We start from the raw sequence: 27,668 nt of genomic DNA on the forward strand, positions 1-27,668 counted from the left end.
ATATTTGCTAATAATATGTGGGAATTATGTTTAGACATTTTCATTTTTGAGAAAGAAAAACTTTCAAAAATTGACAATAATTTGGAGGCCCCCCTGCAGTGACTCTGAGGACCCCCTAGGGGTCCCGGACCCCCTGTTGAAGATCTCTGATCTACAGTACAAGCTTGACCTCTGTGAGTTGACTCTGAAAGCAGTTACGAGCTCTCCGAGAACAAAGTGACATGAAGCAGGGTTCCATTCAACAATGTTCTAAAGGTTTAATAAGACACACATGAATATACATTTTTTATAACAGTCGCTCCAGTCATTTCAGTGACATAATAGTAGATGGATTAGAAAGAGGCACCAGAGGAAAGGAGGATTGGTTCAAGGTAGGTTCACGCAGATACATCTTTAGGGTGCAAAACAGTGTAACAATTTATGATACCAATTTATGATATCAGTTAAAACAGATGAGAGAGGCTTTGTTCAGAGTTTTCACGGAATGGAATGTAACAGATTCATTCAGTTAAACTGTTGCTGACGTTTTCCATTTGCAGAGTGGATATGAAAATGTTCAGAGCTGTTGATGTGAAATGTTTCAAAGCTGAGGACAAAACATCAAGTTTAAGTAACTAAAGTTATGCTCTTTGCTTGTTTTTGTTTTCTTCTGAACAGGTCCTTGTATCTGTAAAACGTGTTGAAATTGAAGAGGAGTTTGGTGAGTGAAAATGGCGCCCGCTGTCGGTGGTCCTCAAGGCTACACACCACCTGAGGGTGGCTGGGGATGGATGGTGGTAGTTGGGGCCTTCATCTCGATTGGCTTCTCCTATGCGTTTCCCAAGTCCATCACTGTCTTCTTTAAAGAGATTGAGGTGATCTTCGATGTGACCAGCAGCCAGGTGTCCTGGATCTCTTCCATCATGTTAGCATGCATGTACGGCGGAGGTGAGCTACGACCCAAAATACAACCTGCCAAACATGGGTTTGTTAACATTTGACATTTGTCACATCAAGAAGATGTATAGATGGAATCAGTTGCTGGCTTTTTGCACAAACATAAAAGATTTATTCCTGGTGTGAAAGCCAATCCATTGCTCTCAAATACAGATTTGATTTGTAGCCTTTCAGCCTCCGTCTGTCCACAACGAGGCCCCAGATTCTCAGAATTATAGTGCAGCTTGAATCATAGATTTCATACTGAGATAAAACAATACTGTAACTCCTCTATTTCAGTGTTTATAAAAGTGCGCAACATTGTCTGTCTCTGGAGCACATGAATGTGTTTCCGTGTATACCGACTTATCATTTTCCCCTTGTGCTTCGAGAGCGGGAGAGCCCCTGGGGTTTGGTTGTGTTCCTGCACTGATGAGATGAATGAGGCGCTGGGTGATGTCACACAGGTCAGCCAGTCAGGTGATGATAAGGCTCCATTCATGTGCGCGATATTCAACACAGAGAGAACAGAGTTCAAAGGTGCGCTCCTCCTCCCTTAAGACTGTCTGCTCTGAAATCGAAACACTGCAGTTCTCTTTACTCAAACGTGTGATAAACTGGAGAAATGATGACTTAGGCATCTTTTTTTAATCTCAGGGAAGTTTTGGGAAAGTTGCTTTACTGTGTCAGACTAATTTGATGTGGAAAGTATTACACTGCATGAAACTACTTTACATCAAATTTTCTATTCTGGGTCTGAGTGTAAAATTTATTTACAAGATCTGCAGGAAATACAATAAAAGTGGACATAGCATGTTATAGCTAGGCTAGCATTGTATCCATTACATTTCGTGCATAGTGTTGAAGATAACACAAAACTTATTTTTGTGTATTATATTGTTGCTACATGATCTATTTACAAGCAAGTTGCCAGATGTCTGCTATTAACTTCCAACAGTATTACATGTCAAAGGTGACCGAGTTACAAAAGAGGTACGCCAAAGAAATCAATACAACACATCCCTGCATTGGTTAAAGGTCACGGAGTTATACTGTGAGAACAGTTGATTGTTTTTCATTTATCTTTCACTTTACAGCGTGTTGTTTCATATTTTGAACAGTATTTACACCTTTTTTTGGATGTAAAAGTAAGATATGCACCTGTTCTAACAAGTTATGAGTCACAGTGGACTCAATATGCATATTTAGGTTCAACATTATTAATTAATGCAAAAGTTGGGATGTAAATATACACAGAGGAAAGCAAGCTATGCATGGTAATTTTAAGTAAGCTAGGAAATGTTTGTCACCACAGTGAGTAGATGACAGCTGAGTCTGTTACCGTATGTTAAACATTCTGGGCACATCAGCAGGAGAAGTTCATTAACAACCTATTGTTGCGTACCTCTGTATTCCTTCCATTTTTGATTCATTACATTCATAATATTCTACATTGGTTTGTCGCCAACCTTTTTATCCTAAGCAACTCTCCCTGCAAGGTGGAAGGAAAGAACTCATTGTCAGTGTGGAGACTGCCTGCATTACAATTTAAAAACCCTTTGTCTTGCACCGTGCCGGCAAATGAGTCTGGACAACCTCTAAACAAAAACTGTCAGTTTCTATTTAGGTTCATTGGGTAGTGCAGGGATTTGGCAGGAAGGCAGAAGTGTCTTCCATGTGGGTCCTCATACTCATTTAGGCTGGTTGTTATAAGCCATAGATGGAGATGGTGTTTTGGGACCTGAACCATCGGCGCATTTTAGTCATTTGTTTACAAGTCATACTGATTTTCTTGAATTGATGTTGAATCCAAGGTGCATGCATATTAATAAGTTGATTTACTGTTACCTCATTCTGTCACTCTATCTTTGGAACTAATGTACCAGGTGCCAAAATATACTAATGTAAAAAAAATGTACTTAAGAAAATACCAGTTGTCATTTTAACCCCATACACACACCAGTCCCTTCACCCCCCAACATCCACCCACTTGTCTGAACTGAGGTACTTCCAATAATCATTTCAAATGTTTTTAGAGCCCATTTAAGAATAATCCACCAACAAATTATTCCTCTGTCAATTTTTATGAATCTCTGAACCAAGTAAATGCTTATTTCATTACGGCTTTCATTGTTTTTCTGACACATCTCCTTATTAATGGCATGAGAACACATCTACTGCAGTGCAGCACTGACAAAAAAGATTGCAGAAGTTGTTGAGTTTGCTGAGCCACAACTGTGGTACTGGAGCCCTCTGGTGGTTACATTTAGACCTGTGCATTGATGATTTGATAGAAATCACTATCTTTCAGCTTCTGACATCTGTGTTTGTGCATTGTTTTTTTCTGCTCTTCAGGTCCCATCAGCAGCATCCTGGTTAATAAATATGGGAGTCGTCCTGTTATGATGGCGGGGGGATGCCTGTCTGGAATGGGCCTCATTGCTTCCTCTTTCTGCAATTCTGTTCAGGCACTGTACTTTTGTATTGGTGTGGTGGGAGGTACCTAATTTTAACTTTCTATATTTTAAACTTTGGTCATGAGTCACTTTTTTTTTTTTTTTTTTACTGTGCACTGTTGCCATCTAGTGTTCTTCAAAAATAAAACACCAAGAAATACTCCAAACACTGCTTAAAGGTACTCTAAGCGATGTCACGCGTGTTTTAGGCTACAACATGTTTTGTCACATACAGCAAACATCTCCTCACTATCCGCGAGCTGCCGGTCCCCTAAACACACTGTAAAAAAAGCCTAGGGTCCACACACGCCAACAAAAACAAAGTGGTCCAACCTGGACCATGCAAACATACACAAACCGTGTTCCAGCGTTCAGCCAATAACGGACAAGAAGGATTGGGGGGGGTTAGTGCGATGAGGAGGAGGGAGGAGCGAGCTAGTCTTCGTTTTGTTTGAAAATACTTTCACCATCACTTAGAGCACCTTTAATGCTCAGGTCCTTCTTTTTCAACTCCTATATTAAGATGTCAGATACACTTAATTTTTTTTTTTTTATTGATTCTTTCAGGTTTAGGATTGGCCTTCAACCTCAACCCTGCCCTCACTATGATTGGAAAGTACTTCTACAAAAGGCGGCCTATTGCTAATGGAATTGCCATGGCTGGCAGCCCTGTCGTTCTCTGCACCATGGCTCCTATAAACACCTGGCTTTTTGAGAAGTTTGGCTGGAGAGGAAGTTTCTTGATCCTGGGTGGCCTGCTCTTTAATTGCTGTGTTGCCGGTTCCCTCATGCGACCTATAGGACCAAAACCAAAACCTGCAGAGAAGGCTACAGGGAGGAGGACTGTAACACAGACCATCAACAGCTTCATTGACCTCTCTTTGTTCAAACACCGTGGCTTTGTACTATATATCGTGGGCAATATTATCATGTTTTTTGGTCTCTTTGCACCACTTGTGTTCCTCAGTAATTTTGCGAAGAGTAAAGACATCCCTAAAGAGAAGGCAGCTTTCTTACTGTCTGTGCTGGCTATTGTGGACATGGTTGCCCGGCCCTCAATGGGCATTGTGGCTAACACTAAGTGGGTCCGGCCCAGAATACAGTACTTCTTTGCTGCGTCTGTGCTGTACAACGGTGTTTGCCATGTTCTAGCACCAATATCAGTAGACTACAAAGGCTTTGTGATTTATGCCATCTTCTTTGGGTTTGCTTTTGGCTGGCTGAGCTCAGTGCTGTTTGAGACCTTGATGGACCTGGTGGGAGTCCAGCGCTTCTCCAGTGCTGTTGGGCTGGTCACTATCGTGGAGTGTGGTCCTGTATTGTTAGGACCCCCTTTGCTTGGTGAGTACACTGCCTTCGATACTGTATGTTACCCGTCACCAATATTACAGTATTTTATTTCTGTGTCGTTTAACACAGCTTAATGTAAACAGTGAGTAAAAACTAAGCAATGTAATTCTTTTTCTCTTCACAGGGAAGTTCAAAGACATCTATCACGATTACAAGTACACGTACCAGGGCTGCGGGATCCTCCTCATTATCTCCAGTTTCATCCTGTTTGTAGGGATGGGACTCAACTATCGACTGCTGGCCAAAGAGAAAAAAGAGGAGGCGAGGATGTCCAGGGTGGGAGGTAGAGAACAAAAGTCCAACAGGGACAATGCTGCTAAGGAGATGGCAGAGGCTGGAAACACAGAAGACACTGTCTGATATTCTGTACCATGTCATGTTACATTTTTGGTCAATTTAAGCGTGTTTGTTTAAGATCACTACATATTTACACACCTAAAGGCCTTTAAACTCTAATGAACAAGCCACATAAAATACCTCTAATAGTCTTTTAGGGACTGTTATATGTGTTTGATAGACTATTCAAGTTTGCTTAGCCTTATGTCACTTAAATTGTTGGGAGATGATGGTATTTCTTTAATCTCAGATGGTATCACTATATTTTTTGCAGCACACCATTTTTTGTATTTTACCTTTTAAAATGGACCATCAGATAATTAGTTATTTTTCTAATGCTCTATATTTTAAAAGGGATGGCAATTCTCTGTTAAAGTGCATAATTATAGTATTCACCACATCCATCATTCAAATACATTTATAAAGACTTTTTTTCTGTTTACAAGGCCTGCTGTCTGTGCAGTTTTGAAAGGTTTGAAAACATCCTTAGTGCCACTGTCACTTTATATATTCCACAAATATATTCTTACTAATTCTCTATTTCTCTTTTAAACATGTTTTGCTTGGTCCAACTCTGAGGGCATTTAACATTGTTGCATAACTTTATGTATTCACATGATAGAAAAATGTGCTACTGACTGCAAGTTACGGACACGTCAGAAAATCAAATAAAAGTCATTTGACAAGAATACAAAAGTTGTCTGTGTTTCTCATTAATCTGAGATCAGAAAAATGTTTAGAGATCCACTTGTCATTTACCTTTAAGTATACACTATGTGGATAAGTGCATTATTAGATTTACTGTACAGTCATTTGTGACACTTGTTGTATTATAAGACACATGCCTCCACAGCATTATCAAATGTTATCAAATCATGCTCTTGCTATTGTATAACAGCAAAAACAAAGTGGGCTTAATAGAATATTGGCTAGACAATATTAATCTCTGAGATTATTTTTCACTGGTTGAACTGCAAAACTGATAATGTATTAATAGTTTCAAAGATACAAATACAAATACTGCACTTCTTATTAAACAGAATGACATTCACCCATTATAAGTGAGTCAAAGCTTCACTTGGTGGCAAAAGTGTACTTATGAATAAGGAAGCAGCTTTCAGCACAAATCAAGTCTTTCTAATGCCGCATAAATTAATTTAAAAAAATGTAGACTACAGATGAGTGTATCCCTGTCCTATAAATAATAAAAGTTCCAATAATAACAAAGTCGACAAAAAACACCTTCCTATTCCATTTTTAAACACAACGTGACAATTTTGGATGTTACTGTAGTAGCCCCTTTTTACCCGGGATCTGAGTGATCGGATGACAATGGACAGCTCTAAGTACAAGTAAAAACATTCTCAAGAGTGAGGACGCATTGAGATATGATCACTCAGACCACATTCGGAGGTGGTCTAGGCCATATATGTCTACATTCTTAATGTGGTGACAACGGGCATGTGTCCTGGGTCAAATGTGCCAAATTGTGTCGCTGTTTGTGTTCCGGTGCTGCCTGCTCTTATATCCCTGCTCTGTGCAGCACAGTTGCCTGGAAAAGGCAGCCACGCCACCAGTATACAATAACCTTATTTTTTGTTTCATAAAATTTCCCAAATGTACTACTGTGTTACTACAGACATTCCTGCTCTTATTTCTCATTTTGTTATTTATTAGTTTCACATTGCCAGACCTATCTCCATGGAGTAAGCAGGTGAGCCGGAGTGGTCAAAGGTGTGGCTGTGAAACTGTTTTATTTCCTATAACTTCACAAGAAAAGTCCCCTGCTATTTTGTTATTTAAAAGTTTTTATTATGCAACAAAATCAGGAAATGTTGGGACCAACCACGAAAGTCCAGTGGGTTTAATGAGGCCATCTAATGACCTCTTCTCCTTCTTTTTTTACATTTTACTCAAGGTTTCATTGATTAATTTCCAGTTGCATATATTCTAATTCATGATTATGATCCTCTGAGCCTCACAGATTTATTTTGGGCTTGGTCTGGCAGAGGCATACATGTTTTAAGACATGTAAAATTAAAAACATATGCTGTTTAACAATTGTTAAACAACATATTTGGGGTTAATAAGCATGGGTCCATTATTCCATATCCATTATTATAGTCATTGATAATACGACTTATACGTCTAACAAACAGAATATGCCTTCGTTAGTCCCACAACCATCTGTGGGCAGTTGGGGCTTGAAAATGACCATGTAGCCAACTAGCTAATACATGTCAGAAATTCAACGTTTACAGGCCATCCCACGTAAATAATATCTTGGTTTGTTACGATAAACATGTAGGCTACATAGGCCTTTCAATTTAAAAACTATGAATATATAATTTGAAGTTCCTAGAGTTCGCTGTGACCGCCGGGCGGCAGGAACCGCTTTTAAAAACGCTTGCTTTTTCGGGAAACGCTATAGGCGTTTGTCGGGCAGATGCCTCGAGGTGGTGTGAAACCATATTTAGCGTCACATAAACATAACAGGATGATTCTTGCACGCGCCCCATACGGTCTTCAAAATAAAACCGTTGACCGTTAACTAAAGTTAATCCTTAGCATTCCCAACGATAGGTAGGTAACTACCTGGCCGTTGTTTGCCAAAATAATATCCTGACAACGTTAAATGGTTTGCCTGGCATCTAATTTGTTATTGGTTCGTATGAATTAGCTAGCTAGTACGAAATATGACTAAAATGGTTAGGTTAATTTAGCTACGTTAGTAATGTGAGCTAGCTAGGTTATAGCGAACTAACGTTAGCTAGCTAGCTACATAAGCTAACGTCAAGTGACGCCGGTTAACTTGATAGCTAGCTAAACTGAAGTTCTAGTAACACGCTAATTAACATTAGCTAGCTAGCTTAGTTAACGTAACGGGTTAAGGTAACAAGTAGCTACGTATTAGCTAGCTATGTCAAATTGAATAACGTTATCTCCTACCCTTGCTAGCTAGCTAGCTAGCTACGTTAGTCTGACAAAAATCTAAATTGCCCGTTAACGTTAACTTAACCGTTAAAGCGTAATAAACTGTACTTTACGTTATCGTTAGATAACATTAATATAGCTAACGTTACGTTAAACAGTATTTATGTGGTCATTTCAGGATGGAGAGAGACCGGGGTTTTAACTTCAAACTGCTGGTACCTCCCAGGGTCAATAACGGACAGGTATCGGCTGTTCGACCTCAGGAAAACGTTGAGAACTGTGGTGATTTCATGAATACAATGCTGCAGGTAATGTATTTAAAGCTAGCCAATAGTTAACCACCAGTACATTTTAATGAATAAAATCAAGGCAAAACACTCTGATGCTAGCTCAGCGCTGACACTGTCTGTCAGCACAATAATACGCCAACCATTAATGAAAGGAAGCAACAGAGGTAGCAATCATTAATTCACATGACGACTAAGCATAACTGCTGTTTACCCCCTAGGGTTACAGTAAAGGCTTTGAAAAAGAGCAGAGCATGCCTTTCCCCAATACAAGTATGGTTGCACCAACTAAACCAACCAGACAAGGTATTTATTTTATAACAACACAGGCTAAAGTTTCAGCACAAAAAGTTGGCAAGTATCATAAACATTGTAATAAATTTAGAAATAAATACATTTTCTCTCCTCTAAAGACTTACCAAGATACCAAGATACCAAGATGAAAGTCGTGCCACCAATGGAAAAAGGCGAGGTATTATTTTCATTGTACAAACATTTGAAGCATGCATAGGATAAATTTGGCCTTTGTGATGTGTTTATTCAAAAGTATGTCAACTTACTTCCCATCATTGTGAATATTCCCCAGAATAATTGCAAACCTGGACAGCTTTATTCCAAGCTGTTTGAAGAAGTTGAGAAAATTAAGTGCTGGAAGGTCAAAGTTGACTGTGACACTGTGCAAAAGGATAGGAGACTCCAAGAAAACAAAAGAACAATTGAAACTCAGCGCAAAGCCATTCAAGAATTGCAGGTGTGTGCCTCAGTGACAAGTTTTTATTTATGTCTTTCTATCTCACTATAAACAAACATATTCTTGATAATAGATGAACAGTGTACTCCAACACCGTTTAATGTCTATAGTGGTATGTATTGTCTGTGTGTCTTTACAGTTTGGAAATGAAAGTCTCAGTGTGAAGCTGGAAGAACAGATCAGTGAAAATGAGGATTTGAGGAACAAGTATGGGTTTTGTTTGGAAATAAGACACACTAGACATGCTCTGTAAAAGCCAAATAAACATGACAATCTAATTTTAAATGTATAAAATGTTTTACAGAAACAATGCAACAAGGAACTTGTGTAATATACTCAAAGACACTTTTCAGCGGTCAGCTGAGAAAATGCATTTATGTAAGTAAAAAGTGCTTCACATTTTTCTGCCTCACATTGCTGCATATTTTATAACAAGTCTTTACATTTTCTAGTTGAATCTGAAAGAGAAGAAACACATCACCTCTTTATGGAAAATAGTGGGAGTATTCAGGTAAAACACCTCCAAATCAGTATCATAATGAAATGCTTTTTTTCTTTTAATTAATTATACTTTGTTGGAAAGAAGTCAGTAAAACAGTAGGACATAAAGTGTTTACATGTATGTTTTACATGTAACGTTTTTCCTGTAGAAACTGATTGCAGCATTTGAAAGCCTTCGTGTTCGTGCAGAAGCTGATCAACAAGAGATGCAGAAAGGTTTTTTGTTGTTTTGTTTTTTGCTGTAGCCTTTTCACTACATTAACTCCAAATCATAAGATATTTAATTATTCTTATTATAAAACTTCAAATGACAAAGGATGAATTATTAGTATGTTAACAAGCAAGAGAACATGTCCACTAGCAAGAAAAATTAAACATTTTATCTTTTTCCAGTCAAAGAGGACGTGCTGCAATTTGAAGATCTAAAAGGAAAATATGATCAAGAATATAACATGAAAGAGAAAGAGGTTAGTAAAACCGTAATTCTCTTTAGATCAGTTCATTTGGGAACTTTTGAAACAAACATCTTAAGGATTGATGCTCACATTCACAGGTTGCAGAGCTTCAAACTAAAATGAAGGATAAGGAAAATGAATTACAAAAACTCCTGCTTGACCTCAATGAAACCCAGAAGCACTGCAAACAACTTCAAGAGGCAACAAGTAAGATCATGATTAGATTTCAAGATAAGGTGCTCATAGCGATATATTTTTAGATTCAGAATTTTGCGAAAGATAAGTTTTGATAAACTTTGTTTTGTACATTCCCAGAATATTATTCATAACAGTTTTAATAAAGAGAATGCAAATGTTTGTTGTTTATTAGGTTAAGTAAAAAAAAAAAAAGAAGTTACCGTGATAGTCGAACTCTCATCTGGTAGGCAATATTATTGAATGAAGGTAACAGTGTGAGCCTATAGCTGCCTACACATAAGTGATTTGCTCTCTGCGCATCGCTAGGCAGAGCAGAGAGCAGGTAGCAGGTAAACGTCATCAAGTGTGGCAAAGAAGCTATTTCCCATTGCTAGGTAACGACATGCTGTTATGTCATTGGTTGTGCTTTGGAAAGGTCAGCGGCAACTAGGCCAAAGTTGAAATAATTTAAACTTTGAGAGCAACGCGGCAAATCCGAGCGGTGCTCGACACCAGGGGTAGTGCAGCGCATAGCTGGGCGGCACCACTCTCCCCATAGGAAATCAATGGAACGGCCGGCGCTAAGCGGTTTTGCCGCCTATCATGTGTAGGCAGCTTTAGACTAGGTTCTGTAGGTTTTGGCTTGTATGTTACAGCAGCTTTGACTGCGACTTTAACAAACAATTGAATACCTGAACTTGTATTAATAATGTTATAATTGCTCTCATTTCGTATGTGTGAAGTTTCTCAGTATTTTGGTCTAACTGCTTATGAAAATGAGACTAAAAGTGGAAAATTAGGCCTTACTGTAGTATTAGTACACTTTGTTATTTGAAGGTACACTTAAGAAGGATACCAAAGCTGATTTGGTGATGATTAAATATTTACTTACTTTACAGAGGAACAATATGAACTTCTCAAAAGCTCAAAAAGTGAACAAGAATCCCTTCTCCAAAAACTGCACACTGCAGAGCAGCGCTGTAAAGAAACTGAGGTGAGTGTGTTGAGATTCTTGTCATTTTCAGTGAATCTGGGATCTGTGTCGTGCATTGTCTGCTTTGATTTAAAATGTTTTCTATCCCTCAGAAAAAATGGGAAGCTGCTGCTGCATTACTGGAACAAAGTAAAGAAGAATATGCAGAGATGATTCAAAACAAAGACTTAAGTTTGCAGGAGCTCAGCAGAGTTACAAATCAACAAGCAGATAAGTTGGAGCAAATTCAGACAACCTCTCAGGAGCTACAGAATTCCCTAGCCTCAGAGATACAGAGGTATAATTAGCTCCTTAAAATTTAAAGCATTTTCCATTTACCAAACATTGGGTTTTTTTTCATGCTGTTTTTTTCTTGTTATAACCCATTATCAAGGGCTGGGGAACTTGAGGATAAACTCATGGCAAGCAACAAGGAATTTGAAATGATAAACACACTTTTAAGTAAGCCTCACTGAGTGAAGTACGTCGATATCTTTATTTGATGTTCTTTCAAACTGAAAAAAAAATGTCCTTAACAGGAGAGAGCATTGAGCAGAGTGTAAAAAAAGATGAGCAGATCAAAATCCTTGAAGATGAACTGGTAGGGTGTATTTAAAATTTTTTAGAAGTGTATTTTTTTGGGGGTTTCTCCACCATTCATTGTAGTCTGAACACTACAGAAGAGTACTTTGAAGACACTCAGAGTAGGCTATTCTATTGTTCGTAGGACAAGATATCTAAATCTGTTGAGTCCATGAAGGGTAAGAGTGAAGTCACTGAAGCCAGAGTGGAGGAACTCACAGCTGAGCTTTCAAGGAAAACGGAAGAAGTCCAGCTGTTTAAGGTGATACAAATAGATACTTCATCTCATAAGGAAACGCTAGCATCAGAGTGTTTTGCCTTGATTTTATTCATTAAAATGTACTGGCGGTTAACTATTGGCTAACGTTATATACATTACCTACAGCATTGTATTCATGAAATCACCACAGTTTTCGTTTTCATGAGGTCGAACAGCCGATACCTGTCCGTTATTGACCCTGGGAGGTACCAGCAGTTTGAAGTTAAAACCCCGGTCTCTCTCCATCCTGAAATGACCACATAAATACTGTTTAACGTAACGTTAGCTATATTAACGTTATCTAACGATAACGTAAAGTACAGTTTATTACGCTTTAACGGGTAAGTTAACGTTAACGGGCAACATGTTTTTCCATAGTCTAATACAGATACCTAGAAATGTAAGCCCAGTATAAAAAAATAAAATAAATTGTTGATACAGAATGAAGCAGAGATTTCCTTTGCTGAAAATGATCTACTAAAGAAGGCTTGTGAAGCTGCTGAAAAGGCACAAGACGATTTAAAGGAGAAGTCTGCAGTGACAGAGGTTTTTACATGTTTTTTTTGTTCTTGCTTGCTGCACTCATCATCTCTTACCCACTGTGGTGGTCTTTTTTGGGAAATTGTTTTTATAATGAAAAAATATTCAGTGATACAGTGTATTATACACAATACGTAGCTTCATAATACAATGTTTTTTATATACCCTCAGATCAAAGTGATGGAGTTAGAGGGACAATTGTTTACTGAAATAAACAAAAATAAAGAACACACCTCTCAGATGGAGCAACTGAGGAAAGACATCATACAGCATAAGTGGGTCCCTCTGAGCTATTCCATAATATTCACATATAAAATATTACATAAAAGTGTTGTAATCTTAATGTCCAATGTTTAATTCATGTCATTTTTAAGATTAAAGTACAAAGAGTTATTATCTGACTTTAATGAGCTGCACTCTGAGAAGACAGCCATTCAACAGCAGTTTGAGAGTGGATCTTCTAATGTGAAAGCCATGGAGGCAACCATAAAGGTCTGAATAAGCCAATCAAATGTGATCGATGGCTGTCATGTGTACATTAGCTGTTTGCATTAGGTGTCAGATTTATTACTGACTATCATATGAATGACAAATGCTGAAAGCTGTTCTGATTGATCAGGTGAGTGAGGAGAAGGCTGAGAATCTCACTAGAGAAATTCAAAGACTGGAAGAAGAAAAACAATGTTTACGGTGAGTTTGCACTTTAGAACCTAAAGTGGTTTGACGTTGTGTCAGTGTGTCAAGATTAAGATTTTTATATTTTCATTAAATAGAGAGGAAGTAAACTCCATTAAAACCAAAAGCCAAGGGAAATATCAGGAAACTCTGCAGAAGAAAATGCAAGAAAATGTAAGTATGCCAACTAAAACACAAGGCTTCTTGAAGAGGTCTGTTCTAAAAGTATTACAATATTATTTCTTTGTGACTTTTGTGTATAGTGTGACCATCTGCAGGAGGAAATTTCAGAAAAAGAAAAGCATATCAAAGCTATGGAAACAAAGGTGATTGAAATACAGAAAATGTAAAATGTCATTATTATTGATCGTTTTCTGGAAATAAGAAAATGTTTGTTTTTTAGCTTTGCAATCTTCGGAAAAAATGTGAAATTAAACTTAAAGCCCAGGAGGAATACCAGAAAGAGGTTCATGATGAGTATTAACTGTAGAGTTACAGTACATGGAATAGAAGTGTTTTTTATGGAGCTAACAGTTAAATTGTATATTTTCAGAATAAAATGCTTAAGAAACAAATAGCAAAGGAGAATGCAAAATCCAGTCAACTTGAAACTGTGGTATGGTGATGTTTTTTTTTCATCTTCCATTTCTTAATGTTGATAAAACATGTAAAATAATAAATATACATCTGTGTGATGCCGATGGTTGGTTTTGTCTTTAGATCAACAGTCTTCATGAGGAGTCACAGAACCTTAAAAGACTCAAGGAAGAAGACCAGCAGAAATTGCTTAAGGAGCTTGAGTCCAAATCAACCTTTACAGCAGAGCTTGAAAATGAGGTTACTTATATCATTTTGTGTTATTTACCACAGTTTGTAGCTTCTCACCATTAGAAATTGAGAATAAAAACACTTCGTTTTACAGGTACAAAAGCTCCGATTAACAACAGCAGAGGCCATCAAGAAAATGGACGACACGGAACTCAAGTGTCAACACAAGATAGCCGACATGGTTGCACTGATGGAAAAACATAAGGTAAGGTCATTATAAAGTACTTTTTGCTGTATGAAATGCTCTTTTACAGCTGACTGTCAATCCAAACATATGTTGCATTGGAAGGAACTTTACTTTTTATTAATAGAGCCAGTATGACCGAATGGTTGAAGAAAAGATTGCAGAGCTTGACGAGAACAAGAAGAAAGAGATGGAGGCTGTTGCCCATAGGAAATCACTGGTATGATGCTGAACAATCATAAATTAACAGTTATTAACATATAAAACAGAATTAGATATTAAAAATGAATAAATGATATACATAACTAAATTATTTAAATCAGGAGTTGGATCTCATGAAGCACAAGACAGATATTGATCATCTGAAGCAACAGCTGAAGACAGAAATAACAGAGAAGGTATGTTGTTTGAATCAGTTCAGTTTTAATTCAGGCAGAAACAGGTTGTACTTTACCTTTTGAGTGACAGTTCATTCTTTGAGAAACACGTTTCATTGCCATTAGGAAAACATGCAGAAGAAGCTGACAGACTTAAAGAAAGAAATGTCATCAATAAAAACCACTCAGCTGTCAGAAGCAAGGAACAAGCAGGTACAACGTCTGTACATCATTAAATATGCTACCGCTAATTACGTGGTTTGTCATCACGTGTACTTAACCAAGAATAAATCTTTTAAAATTCTAGTCACCTGCCTCAAACTGTAAACAAGGGAGAGGTGACGAGACTCCAAAAGAGAGCTCTTCGAGGAGACACGTGTTTGACTTCTCCAAGGCCAGGAAAACTCCCTCCTACAGCAAAGATACTGAAAGTCCTGCCGTTATGAAGAAGGCTGTAAGTTTAATCTACAAAACATTTTTTAAAGGTTGCGAAAAAGGTCATTCTTAATTGTTTTTCGTATCATCTAATCTTATTTTGCATTCTTATGTATTATTACTGGAATTGTAATGCATTTTCATGGTCAAGACAGGCTGTGTAAAAATACTATAGACATTGTGATTTTAACTCACCCCGTTCAGACCATCTTTCCAACAGGGAACTTATTACCATTCAACAGTATTCACCCTTTTCATACAGACATACTGTTCATTATTCATCTAAATTGTGTGGGGGGGAAAAAGAATGAAAGGTTTTTTGATGCACGTGCATGCAAAGGCTTTGTATTTGTATGTTCATAAGCATGTATGAGAAGTCCTTTTCATTATGCACTGTATGTCAGCAGTGAATTATTGTAGTGTAAACGAGTCACTATAGGCTGTTACTGAATAATGTTCCCATTGCCAAGAGATACATTAAACTATGATAACATTTGATGTCTTCTTAGCTTAAGGAATCTGACACTGAATCCATCAGAAAATCGTGTGGAACAACACCAAAGAACAAGGTGGACAACAGTTTAATGTATTTATAAAGTAAATGTTGACTGGCTGTGATGTATGACATAAAAGTTAAGTCTATGTGATTATGTCTTCTATTGTAGCAATCATAATCATAACACTCAGACTGACATTGACTTTTCATCATAGGAAATTCACAATGAAGACCTGAAAACCCTAAGACATATTACAAACAGGGTTGGCGGAACAACCAAGATCAAAGTAATATATACGGCATTCTGACGTTTTCCAAAATTAATAAAAATAGTAATGACTTTTGCTGACATTTACTTTTTGTATTCCTTTACAGTCCTACAGAATAAGGACACCTCCATCTGCTGACAAGGCAGCACGCTGGGGGGACAGCCCCATAGACCTTGACCCCAAGTCTGACAGCTCTGATCAAAACGATCTCTTGGTGAGTTGTATTTCATTGGTTATTTAATGGTTTATTTGTCAGAAGAATACAGTATCATTGATACTGTGAATATATTGTAGAAGAGCTGATTTGGTGTCCTGTTTCTCTTCTTGGCAGACCTTTGCAAGTGCACCCGCACCCAATCTTCCCGCTCCACGCGGCAAACTCAACATCTTTAGAAGGGTACGTGCTATTTGAAAATGTACTGTATTTATGTATACATGAATAAACACGAAATAATCTCTGGTAAGTTTTATAAAAATAAAAACAAATGAATCAACAACTTTTCAGATCCAGAGCCCAGCCATTCATAAATCCCCAGGGAATTCCTTGAAGTTAGCTGCAATGAAAAGGATGAGAGATGCTGGTTGGACGGCTGTTACTGGCTGTGACAAAAAAAAGAAGACGACCAATGAGAAGATCTTTGCATGAATAGGGTTGTTACAGGTTAGATAAATAGTAACCATAACAATATTAGACAAGTTCAGAAGTTCATATTCCAACTTTGTTTACATGCATATACAGCATCGTTAGGGATCAACTAGACCGTAGTAATAATATTCACAGGCCAATGTATTTCTTAATATGCATAGCATTGTTTAGGATCAGTTAAACAGTATTGTTAACAGAAACATTTAGGTATTCTGGCTTTAATTAGTTTAGTAGTTTGTTGTTTAGAGGTAAACGTTAAGTGACTGCAGAGTCACCCTCTACGCTTTTAATGTTTGTTTGTTGTAGCGCTGTTGTTTTGAATAATTTATTTTTACTGGTGTTCACATGAAATCTCATTGTTCTTCTTTAAGTTTATATTGTTGGGAAATGGTGTAGTTGTTAATGAATTAATAGCTTAATATATTTATGTATCCTAGTATTGACAGTGAGATAATTAAAAGTAATGTTCATATCGATCAGCATTGTCCGTGTTTGAATTTTCTGCCCATCCTAATGTTTCCTTCCTCTCTGCCGTTAGCCTCTCATGAAGGGTGAAATACAGTCTTGAAATTGTTGAAATCGGTGGATGAAGAAAATTGGTTTTGTTCATCCTGTCAAGTACCAATGGTGACATCTCAAACTGTAGGAACTCTCTTCTTAATGGAGGAACTGGAGACGGAATTGTGATTGGTCTGCTGGGGCTGTTGGTACGTTGTCGTATATTGGATGGCCATCATAAAGTCCTCCAGAAATTACGAGCGTGTCATCCTCTGCCGCAAATGCATCTGCTGAAAATAAAATAGGTACCGGTACATTTAACTGCTAATGATAATTGCATGTATTGATTGTATGATGAAGGGGAAGATCTTACCCGTGTCATCAGTGTTGTTCAGAGGTTGATGCAAGTATTGGAATTTATGTTTGCATCTGTGAAACATGAACACAACCAATGCCAGAGCAAACACTCCAAGTACAACGCTGAAGAGAACAGTCAGATTAAAATCTGAAATGTTAAGTCCCAAACCTAGTAACAGGAAAACAAGTCATTCACGTTGAGTTAAATATCAACTTGTAATGAGCAATTCAATCATTAATAAAGCTGACGCCTGCTGCTTACCTTGTGTGGTTCTGTACATTGAATCTGATGTTGTGTTGACAGTGTGAGATGGATTTGCCGTTGTATTTACTGTAGTATCAGGTGTACTTATGTAACCTATTGTGGTCTGTATGGTCGGCTTTGTCAGTGCAGTAAACGTTGCAGTGCCAGGTGATGTGGTCGTCAGTGATGTACTATTTGTTAGAGGAGTCATGACAGTTGTTGACTGAGAAGTCTGGAGAGGACTTGTGCTCTCAGTTGTAGCTACTGTTTTGGTGACTGTTTCATTGTCCCGGGTCGTGCTGGTAAATGGAGTCGTGTTCTCAGTTAAGTTTGAGATAACAGTCACACGCACAGTAGAGTTGGATGAAGTTACCATCGTAGTTGTGTGTGTCAGGTTTAAGCCTGCGGTTGTTACAGTAGATGTGATAGTCACATTATTTTCTGTTTGTGCCACAGCAAAAAGGACCAGAAGGTAACAAACCAGGGTAGCAAAGATGGTATCCATGGCCATTAAGTTCTGTACTGGGAAACAAGACATGGGCTGAAAAACACCTAAAATAAACACTGTAAAATCTGTATAACACTCAGTCTGTGCAATAAGTAGGTCATACGCATTACGTTAACAGATCTGCAGGAAATGACTTCAGGCATACTAAGCATGACTGTGTACGCACTAAGAAACCACATAATTACCTACCAACTCTGATCTGTTGTAGTTACGTAGATGGAAACATTTCTAATCTCTCTCACTCGTGAAAGCTTGACTAAGTCCAAACCTTATGACGGAGCAGGCTCACCTTGTTTTGTTCTTATTAGTGAAAACAGGAACTCGGTTCACTTCACTAGCAGTGAGTCTGCCTCCATGTCATGGCTGGCTCCACTTCCTATAAACCTGGAACAGCTAGTGTTGATTTGCTGACATAGTGGCAGGTGAAAGTGGGCTGGCCACTTCTTTGTAAACTTCCTCTATTGTATGTTGTCAAGGGGACAAAGGACACGGTTATCACCTAGACCAGTTTAACCAGTTAAGTTTATTTTTTACTATCTCTCTCTCTCTCTCTCTGTCTCTCCCTTGCTCAGTTCAAATAGATTTTGCAGCGCTGAGTAGAAGAGAATCTGTGTTGCATTAGCTACTTGGCTTCACTGTATTTTCTTTCACATACATACAAAGGTCTTACACTCACTGGAGTTCTCTGTGCTCAATTTGTATGCTTGTGTACGTGTGTTTTCAGTCAAAAGGGTTGGACTTTTGTACAAAATGTTTATTAACAAGTAGAATTTGTGACTAATTAATACAGGTAGTTCATAAAGAGTGCACAATTTCCATATAAAAAAATAACCAAGCACTAAACAAATAATTAGAAACACATGGCCATTGTTCCTTCAATACAGTAATGCCATCATACATATTGTAAAATATCAAACCGTATTCCAGTGTGCCTGTCTGTGTCAGTATGAAATAAAGTACAATGTCTAGGTAGAGAATATAGAGCTATCAGCCACTATCAGGGAGAACAGCTGTACAAAGGGCAATAAAAGTAATGTTACCACATCGCTGCTAAACAGGAACTGGGAGCAGCTCAATCAGAGTGGGGGAAAGATGTGGTGACCTTGTGTTAGTTTAAAAGCCTTCCTTTTTGCTCTGATGAATGCAATAAGCTGAAAGGTCCTGGTTTAAAGGATTGTCATGCCACAAAATGTTCTTAAGGTATTCTTGTTTTTGTCTTTTCTGTTGTTCAAGCACCTCAGTAGGGTAGCATCATACATATGCAAGCTTTGTAATTTGAGTTATATCCAGTTCAATTTTAGTTATGACAGGCTTTATCACTAGTTAAGTTCTTTCTTAATGTAAAGTCTGAAGTATTTTGCATTTTAATTTAAGCAACATGTTTGAAACACATTATTCATATCAACATAGATAGGCACATACCGGTAATAGTTACAATTATTTGTTAAAAAAAAAAGAAAAAAGAATTGTATAGAAAAAAATGTATCGTTACAGCATCATTACAGTTTGGTGGCTTTTTCAGCGTCTTTACTCATCACGTCAAAGTCTGTGAATGTTGGGTTGTCAGCTTCCATATAAAAGTCTGTTGCATCCTTTTCTGGGACTTCTGATGCCTGTAGTGGGTTGAGAATAAACTATCAATAACATATGATATATATAACATATATATATATATATTATATATATATATATATATATATATATATATATATATATATATATATATATATATACTATATATATATATATATATATATATATATATATATATATATATATATATATATAACATATATATATATATATATAACATATATATATACATATATATAAGGGCTGTCAAAATAACACGTTAATTTCGATTAATCTGAGAAAAAAATAACGCGTTAAAAAAAATTAACACAGATTAATCCATTCCATATTGACGTTTGCATACAGACGAAAATCTGGTGCCACTGATATGTCTGCGCTTCTCTCTGCTGCTCTGAAACAGACGTTACAGGAAACACAAACCCCGCTGCACATGACGCTAGTTAACACTATACTCGACAGCAGCTAACGTTAGCCCTCCGCTAGCTAGTAGCTGGATTAAACACGGTTAAAATGCTGACAGCTAACGCTAAACGGTGTAAAGTTTGACTGTGTTTTACTGTAGAGGATTCAACACCGGGATGTAACAATCTGCAGCTGCCGTCGGAGACACAGAGTTCGATGAAACTGGTAAACTACAGACTCGTGGTGCATTTGAAGTTATTGTAAATGTCCTTTTCCCATCTGGTTGTTTTTGTCGTTCAACAGCAATTTACTAGTGAAATTAGTTATTGTTATTGTTATACATTATTATTAAATCATTTAATTTTGACCATATGGCCTTAGTAATAAACGAGCCATTCTTTAATGTCACCAACTGTTGTTTAGTACCCTTTTTTTTCTTTTCTTTTTTTACTTTCTTAAAAAGTATCGGTTCAGGCACCGTTAATTATGTATGCGATTAATTTTGATTAATTAATCACAGAGTATGTAATTAATTAGATTACATTTTTTAATCGATTGACAGCCCTTATATATATATATATATATATATATATATATATATATATATATATATATATAATGTAATGTATCATTACTTTGTTACCAATTATTTAACAAAAGGATCAGTCTCCTACCTCTGATTTACTACTGCAGCTGAAGCAGAACAGATCACTCATCTTCACAAACAGATCAGGGTTCATTTTTTCTTGCTTGCATCCACCTTAAAAAATAGATACATATTCCCATAACTGTTTTATGGTAGCTTTAGATAATAATAATAATAATAATAATAATAATAATAATAATACATATTTAGACCATGCATTGATGTGTCTCAGCAGTGGTACAAGTAGAGGTTAGGAAATAATGTCTCACCTGTGATCATGCTCACCAGCAGGCCAGACACCATTGTGGTCAGTGTCCCCAAGAGAGATAAATAGACGTAGGACAGAGAGTACCAGGAGTCTGCCAGAGGTGGCCTCACACTGACACACAAAGACATCGTTTTAGTCATCATCCTCCTGTTATTCTCCACCTGTTACAACCACATGATCGCCACTTCTCTCTGATACGAATACGAACAACTTTGTTGTCCACAGATATGAAAATCTTTCTTTGGTTTCACCAAGAATACAAGAGAGACAGTAGTACATAGCCAAGACAGCAAAATGGACAAAACAGACAATACATTTCATTAAAAGTGACATTACAAAGGTTACATTTACAAAAGTAAATAAGTAAATAAATAGATAAATATAGCCTACTAAACATGCTTGATATACTGTATAAAGTCGACACGCATTGGTGTATTTTTAATGTGTTGCCCTATTTATTAAAGGCCTTTTTATCACTTTTTGTAACCAACATTGAGTGCCTTGACTTGATTTTTTATGACTTTTTTGGTCATAATTCTTTTTGTGAATTGCATTCCCTTCCATGAGCACTGGTGGTTAAAGGGATTCCAGAAGTGCTCCTGCCACTTCTTTCTTTTATACTGTATAAAGTATTGTTGCAACTAACGATTATCTTTATAATTGATTAATCTGCCAATTATTTTCTCAACTAAGCATTTGTGTTTGTCCAACCAACAATCCAAAACCCAAATATATTTAGATTACTGATATAAAGCAGAGAAAATTAACAAATCATCCCATTTTAGAAACTGGAACGTTTTTTTTACTTTTTTTAAATAGCCATAACAATTTATCGATAATCAAAATAATTGCAAATTTATTTTCTGTCAATCGATTAATCAACGAATTGTTGTAGATATACATATACATCTAAAGTGTATTTGAATCTTCTTGCTATGTATTTGGATTTTCACTCTATCGCTGTGCAATTTGATTGTATTTCATAATTTATTTTGAAATGCATTTAAAGCCTATACAAAAATCTATTTCTGAAATGTAGTCCAGAAAAGCAGTGGGTGCAGCATATTTGATCAAGTTTAATTAAGTTTATGGATTCCTATGGGAGCATTCCCTCTGTGAGCAGTCTTACCTTGATGACAGCAAAATCTATTATTATAAATCTATTCTTTTCTAGCCCTGAATCAGTTTTGTACTTTGTTCTCATTTGCTACATTAAAATGCTAATATTCCTATTTAGTGTGACCATATCATGTGCTTGAGTGACAGTAGATGGACCCTTGTTTCATGTGTTATTATGACTCACTCAGGCTGTGAGGTCAGAGGACTGGTCCACGGAGCTGTCGTCGTGTAGTTTTGGCCCATAGTGTTGTTGCAGCCCGCAGTGCTGACATGAAGAGGATTTGTCTTTTCAGCTGTTGCTGGATAAATCTGGCCTCCAATCCCCACCCACAGAGTCAACACAAGACCAATGATCATTCCCGAAAGTCCTCCCTGCAAAATAAATACGACTGCAATCAAGTGCTTTGTGGATGTAGATGGTGGCGCGTGCACAACGCAAGGCTCGACGTCTCTCCAGTTTTTGCAATTTAGTGTTTATTTACCTGACTATCTTACTTGTTTTCACTCAAAACACTTTACACAATGTATTGTTTTATTCCATAACCTGCCCATAAACCTGTGCAATATACATATGTATATTACATGTACGTGTGTGTATATTCACATGTGTATATATATATATATATATATATACATACATGTGATTATTTATATAGAATGTCTATTTATACTCTCTGTACATAACCCTCTACTATAGAGGGTTATATACTCAACCTGCACTTTGGTATTTAATGCTTATTTTGCACTTGTGGTTGGATGCCAACTGCATTTCATTGGCTCTGTACCTGTACTCTGTTAAATGATAATGAAGTTGAATCTAATCTAATCTAATGTATCACGTCCCTGTGTTGTCAGAGGGTGCAGCTGTGCATGTGAATGTTCCAGTAAAAAAAAGAAAATACTCACTATGGAATTTGTTGTGCGGAATAGCATGCCTAAAAGGTAAAGACCAAGAAGAGGTCCACTGATCATGCCAAATATGGACAGAGCTGCCTGAAAACAGAGAACTGTCAGGAGTCTTGTAGTTCTTTACATTCGGCTCTTGGTGGTACAGTGGAGCAACAAATGGCTGCGGTAGTGTTAGTGCATGGTGTTTACCTGCAAAATGCTTCCCATCAATGAAGCAACTCCAGCCATTCCAATACACAGGGCACCAAAGAATACACCTGGGAGATGTTAAAATCAACGTTATTGAAATAAAAGAAAGGATCTTATCACAGCTTTCAAAGTGCATATCCAAGCGTTCAACATTGCAAGTTTTCATACATATTTAAATGTCTTCATCAAAATTTTGTTATAGATGTAACAGGTCTGAAAAGGAAAAAAAATGCTTTCTGGGCTTAATGTATTTTAAAAAGACATTTGTTCTTGCTTTTCCAGGTTATCTGCAGGTCTTGAAACGTTTTCAGCAATGAATTCGGTTTTAAAAATATATATAAATCTCTCTCTTGCCTTTGATAGGCAGTTTTTGTAGCGTTTATATCAAAGTCAGCATCATCAGACCAGTAGCACACTGTGTAACACTGTCACTACTGTTGGCTACAGTAGCTAGGAAGATCATCGTCCCATAATGGGCAAGTAGTATAGCAAAACTTCAATGAACAGAATCATTTTTATGTGGTTAATCCATCCATCCATTCGTTTTCTGCCCCATATCGTCCTCACTGTTTTTTCTTCATACCTTTACTGTGAAACAAGGTATTAAATTGTGTTATAGGCTGTGTCATTACAAAGGGAGAGCTCTATATAACCCCTATGACTGCACTGTTATGAGCAAGAACATTATGATCTTGTTTAATTACATAACGGAGCCTCTCCCTTTCTCTACTCTCCCAAAAGAAGTTCATAAAACCTACATGTTGCTGCCTGTGCTGGGTTTTCACAGCAACTTTACCTCAAGAAACGCTGTAAATAACTATAGCGTTAACCACTGTTTATACAGTGCGCCTGTGAAGTCTGCTTGTAACAGAAACTCTTCTCAAATAATGATTAATATTGCTGTTTTCTTTGTATACAGCAATCAGGCCATCTATTAATTGTTAACGCATGTCTGATCATGTAGTAACTCGTATAGGGGGTCTGGAAACACTTTAAACTACCGGCTAAGAATAACAAGATAAGATAAAGGTTTTTTACACAACTTACTCAGGCCCATGTTCATCCAGGTGACCTGTTTCTCTGTGAGGTTTTTGCATACGGGAAGAATAAAGTCTTCCACAGTGACAGCAACAAGGGCATTAATGCTGGAAGACACTGTGCTGAAAAAATATTCAAACAGTAAGCTTTTAGTCACTGGACAGAACAGCAAAACTGATGCATATGAATGGCAGATTAGATGAGAGATACGATAAGTCTCAGGTAGCATGCAGATAGTTATTGCTTGCATCATGTATGAATAAAATGACTAGAAATGTAAAAACATTGTCAGTGGAACAATGAAATTGACTACTTTTTTCAAGAAGCAACATAAACCAGGTACAGTATTGCCAGCTCATTCTTTACTTTCCAATGTATCTTATCTACAATATCATTTTTGTATCAATGCAGCATTTTTAACTCGGATTTAAAATATTACATTTGTCCTTGTTTGTCGCAGGCCTCACCTAAGGGTACCACTGTATGCAGCAGCCACAAACAAGCCAGGGATTCCAGGGTAGTCTGCCAGAATATCCATCACAAGGTAGGGCAGCAGCTGGTGTGCAAATACACAGCCATTTTAACTGTTAATAATAATGCTTTGTTACACAACAAACAGCATGATAATGAGTAAAGAGACAATTGCAGCTGCTGCAGTAACCTGGTCCTGGGAGCTTATATCACCATTTGTAAATGGATCACAGTTCTTGTAAATGGAGTACATGGTGAGGCCAGAAAACATGGCCAGACTCACGGTTACCCATAAGCCAACCATGTTTACATACAAAGACCTGAGAGACAAAAGAAGAATTGTCAGTGCACGAAACCATGGCTCCCAGCTAATATTATACTGTTTGCATTGCACTGCAGGAACGCTCACATCTTGGCATGTCGCAAGGTTTTGCAGGAGATGTAGCGTTGCACCTGGGACTGGTTGATTGAGTAGATGGACACCCACATGATGCTGCCACCGACTATGATAGTCCAGAAAGTATGACGCTTCAGAGGATCTGGGTCAAAACTGGGATGAAAGTCAACAACATGGGAAAGTGTTGAAATGTTTGGGGACATCAACAGTACAAACATCTGGGAATGTGAGATGACACTTTTGAGGCAATGAGCAGACATAATCAATATTCTTGATAGTTGTGTGCAGTGAAGCTTCCTTCCTTGTATACAAGAGCAATTAGGAGTCACAGAAAACAATTATATATCTGTGATTGCAAACTAATTGCTCTAATTCAGGAAGCCCCACCCATGTGGTATAATTTAAATGAACTAACAACACTGCTTATGTACTTACTCAAATGCCTCTAGTCGGCCTCCTTTGCCGGCATCTTCCCAAATTTTCGTCAGCCCTCCCTGCAGTACAGCTCCCCTAGCTATAACAGCCACAAAACCTGCTAGCATGGTCACCATCTGCATCACGTCTGTCCAGATTACCGCTTTCAGACCGCCCTGAAACAAAATCCATGGTAGAGTCAGCTTATCATTTCCAAAACTTACTCTTTCCAAATGTAGTGCTAGATGAAGTTTACTGTGATGTTTAAAATGGGTACAATTATATATTGTCATGCAGAGAATATCTTTCACATGCAGATCAGACAGTTGTATTAACCACAAACCACAAAAAAAGGTGGACGATCATACCGGAGTGCAATACCACAATGAACCAGACAGCTTTTATTTAACAGCTTTTATGTTTGAAATACATAACATACTTGCACTTGAGGATTTCAGTTTGTATACGTTCTTTACCTGTTGTATACTTACTATAATATATCCAATACAATACATAATACTTTTTGAAATTCTCAATACCAACCAAAGTGCAGTAGAGGATGCACACTGCTCCTGTAGCCACCAGCACTCCCCATAGATCAAGCCCTGTGACTGAGAAATCACAAAAAAGCTAATTTAATGCTCTCAAAATAACCCTATTGAGACATGACATGTGCCAGTATAAGTAACTTCGAAGCAAAGTCTCTATGACCTCTCTGAAATGGTGCATTTATCCATATTGTGTAACTTGACACTAGCAATGAATTTTCCCTTTAATTTAAAACAAAAGCATCAGTATTACGCAATTCACACAATTACGCAGGCACCTCTGGAAAGATTATAGCGTCATACAAAGTACCTTTTATTCATAATTGTTGCAAACAGCCCATGTATAGACTTACTTTGATTTAGTGCAAGAGCTGGAGCATAGATGACCAAACCAGTGTACAGGGCCTGGGAGAAAATGCCACCATTAGTTGATTAGGTGAACACAATAAGCATGTGATTAGCATATTAATCTTGGAGTTGGTATCAAGAATCAGTTTTACATAAAGTCAAAAAGAAACCATGGTAATTATGGATGCTTGTTCCATTCTTTTTTCCATTTTGTACTTTTGTTTTTAATTATCTAAATACAAAAGGCCATTGAATATTCCTTTTTATTTCTAATAAAAGCATGTTTTAGTTACCGTCTGAACGATGTACATAGATGTTCCAATTATCCGAATAGGCTTGCTGAAGCGCATCTCCAGGTACTAGAAATGAAAGAAAAACCCGCCAGACTTCATTAAACCGTTGGTTTAGTTCACACACACTGGTTTAGACAGTTTACACATCCACATTGACAAAATAAGGTTTGTTTCATTGTTTTTGTTTTTCAACTCTAATGTCCGCTCACTTTCTCATTTTGTTTTGGAGGAAATACTTTCATAGCAGTTGGATTCTGTACAGCTGTTGACAGCCATTAACCCTTGATCATTTTAAACCAGACATGTTCCTGACTAGAGGATAAATCATTAGCCACATTAACTTTTAAAAGTCTTTTACTTCTGTTACCTACCAAAAAACATGCTTGCCTTATTGATCTTACATTTGATATACATTTTAAGTTATTGCTGCCCCTGTCAGCCAGCCTTTGCACTATTACAATAATTTACAGTCTGTGACATTACCGTACCTCATAGGCGCTGGTGATCCCCAGTCTGTAGAAAAGCGGGACAAAGACCTCAGCAGTGATGGCAGACATGATGGCATAGGAGAAGCCAAAGAGCCAGAAAGCAGCTCCAAACCGGTAGGCCTCAGTTGGTGTGCCGATGACGGTGATGCCAGACATAAAGCTGGCTGTGAGCGACATTGCAACTGGCACAGCTGTCATTTGCCGTCCACCCAGCAAGAACTCAGCGCTGCTGGTCTCCTTGCGGCCTCGGATGGCCTGGAAAAGGCCGACGCCAGCTGACACCAAAATTGTTCCAGCAAACACCACATAATCCCACACAGAGAAAGTGGCTACTGGGCCACCTGTAGCAACCATGGTTAGTTCAGCAGAAGGAGCTTCCTTTTACCAACACTTCTCTCAGAACTGGCGTTAAGAATGCTGAGATTCAGAAGGATTTCTATATTATGCAATCTTGCTAACGTTTAATGGTCTTCCCTCTAGTTTATCCTGAAATTGTGCTCAAGTCCAGTTGT

At 37.5% G+C, this 27,668-nt stretch overlaps 3 protein-coding genes and 2 long non-coding RNA genes across 8 annotated transcripts; 3 read left to right on the forward strand and 2 right to left on the reverse strand.

The window, feature by feature from the left end:
• Positions 1–675: 675 nt before the first annotated feature.
• On the forward strand, positions 676–5,081 carry LOC144516291 (monocarboxylate transporter 1-like). The gene is made up of 4 exons (XM_078247499.1): positions 676–927; positions 3,271–3,414; positions 3,939–4,712; positions 4,846–5,081. Exons 1-4 carry the CDS (start codon positions 711–713, stop codon positions 5,079–5,081), a joined length of 1,371 nt encoding a protein of 456 aa, XP_078103625.1. The 5' UTR covers positions 676–710.
• A 3,089-nt stretch (positions 5,082–8,170) lies between these two features.
• On the forward strand, positions 8,171–17,081 carry sycp1 (synaptonemal complex protein 1). The gene is made up of 34 exons (XM_078249046.1): positions 8,171–8,299; positions 8,500–8,584; positions 8,692–8,750; positions 8,865–9,029; positions 9,169–9,236; positions 9,334–9,407; positions 9,482–9,540; positions 9,680–9,746; positions 9,924–9,997; positions 10,084–10,192; positions 11,062–11,156; positions 11,249–11,433; positions 11,530–11,597; positions 11,675–11,736; positions 11,863–11,979; positions 12,418–12,522; positions 12,688–12,791; positions 12,891–13,008; positions 13,136–13,206; positions 13,290–13,365; positions 13,455–13,517; positions 13,595–13,657; positions 13,745–13,807; positions 13,912–14,028; positions 14,114–14,224; positions 14,331–14,423; positions 14,527–14,601; positions 14,707–14,793; positions 14,888–15,034; positions 15,525–15,584; positions 15,727–15,798; positions 15,887–15,994; positions 16,112–16,177; positions 16,286–17,081. The coding sequence occupies exons 1-34, from the start codon at positions 8,171–8,173 to the stop codon at positions 16,424–16,426; spliced, it is 3,156 nt and encodes a 1,051-aa protein (XP_078105172.1). The 3' UTR covers positions 16,427–17,081.
• Positions 15,581–18,438, reverse strand: LOC144517148 (uncharacterized). Of its 4 annotated transcripts, none has more exons than XR_013501900.1 (4): positions 18,323–18,438; positions 17,544–18,047; positions 17,298–17,450; positions 15,581–17,214 (listed from the first exon to the last, which is right to left on the reverse strand). It is a non-coding gene; the product is annotated as an uncharacterized LOC144517148 (long non-coding RNA). The 4 variants fall into 4 exon arrangements; XR_013501898.1 differs by having other exon boundaries at positions 17,544–18,042; positions 18,323–18,437; XR_013501899.1 differs by lacking the exon at positions 18,323–18,438 and adding an exon at positions 18,223–18,316 and having other exon boundaries at positions 17,544–18,042.
• LOC144517150 (uncharacterized) lies at positions 18,423–25,562 on the forward strand. Its single transcript, XR_013501902.1, has 3 exons — positions 18,423–18,549; positions 24,658–24,741; positions 25,068–25,562. It is a non-coding gene; the product is annotated as an uncharacterized LOC144517150 (long non-coding RNA).
• slc5a8l (solute carrier family 5 member 8, like) lies at positions 18,779–27,650 on the reverse strand. Its single transcript, XM_078249047.1, has 15 exons — positions 27,157–27,650; positions 26,669–26,734; positions 26,381–26,432; positions 26,023–26,090; positions 25,501–25,655; positions 25,078–25,218; positions 24,859–24,988; positions 24,665–24,753; positions 24,207–24,319; positions 23,160–23,227; positions 22,968–23,054; positions 22,246–22,433; positions 20,944–21,053; positions 20,703–20,788; positions 18,779–19,646 (listed from the first exon to the last, which is right to left on the reverse strand). Exons 1-15 carry the CDS (start codon positions 27,508–27,510, stop codon positions 19,533–19,535), a joined length of 1,821 nt encoding a protein of 606 aa, XP_078105173.1. The 5' UTR covers positions 27,511–27,650; the 3' UTR covers positions 18,779–19,532.
• Positions 27,651–27,668: the final 18 nt, after the last annotated feature.

The sequence above is a fragment of the Sander vitreus genome, chromosome 4 (assembly GCF_031162955.1).
Source record: "Sander vitreus isolate 19-12246 chromosome 4, sanVit1, whole genome shotgun sequence".
NCBI classification, from domain to species: Eukaryota; Metazoa; Chordata; class Actinopteri; order Perciformes; family Percidae; genus Sander; species Sander vitreus.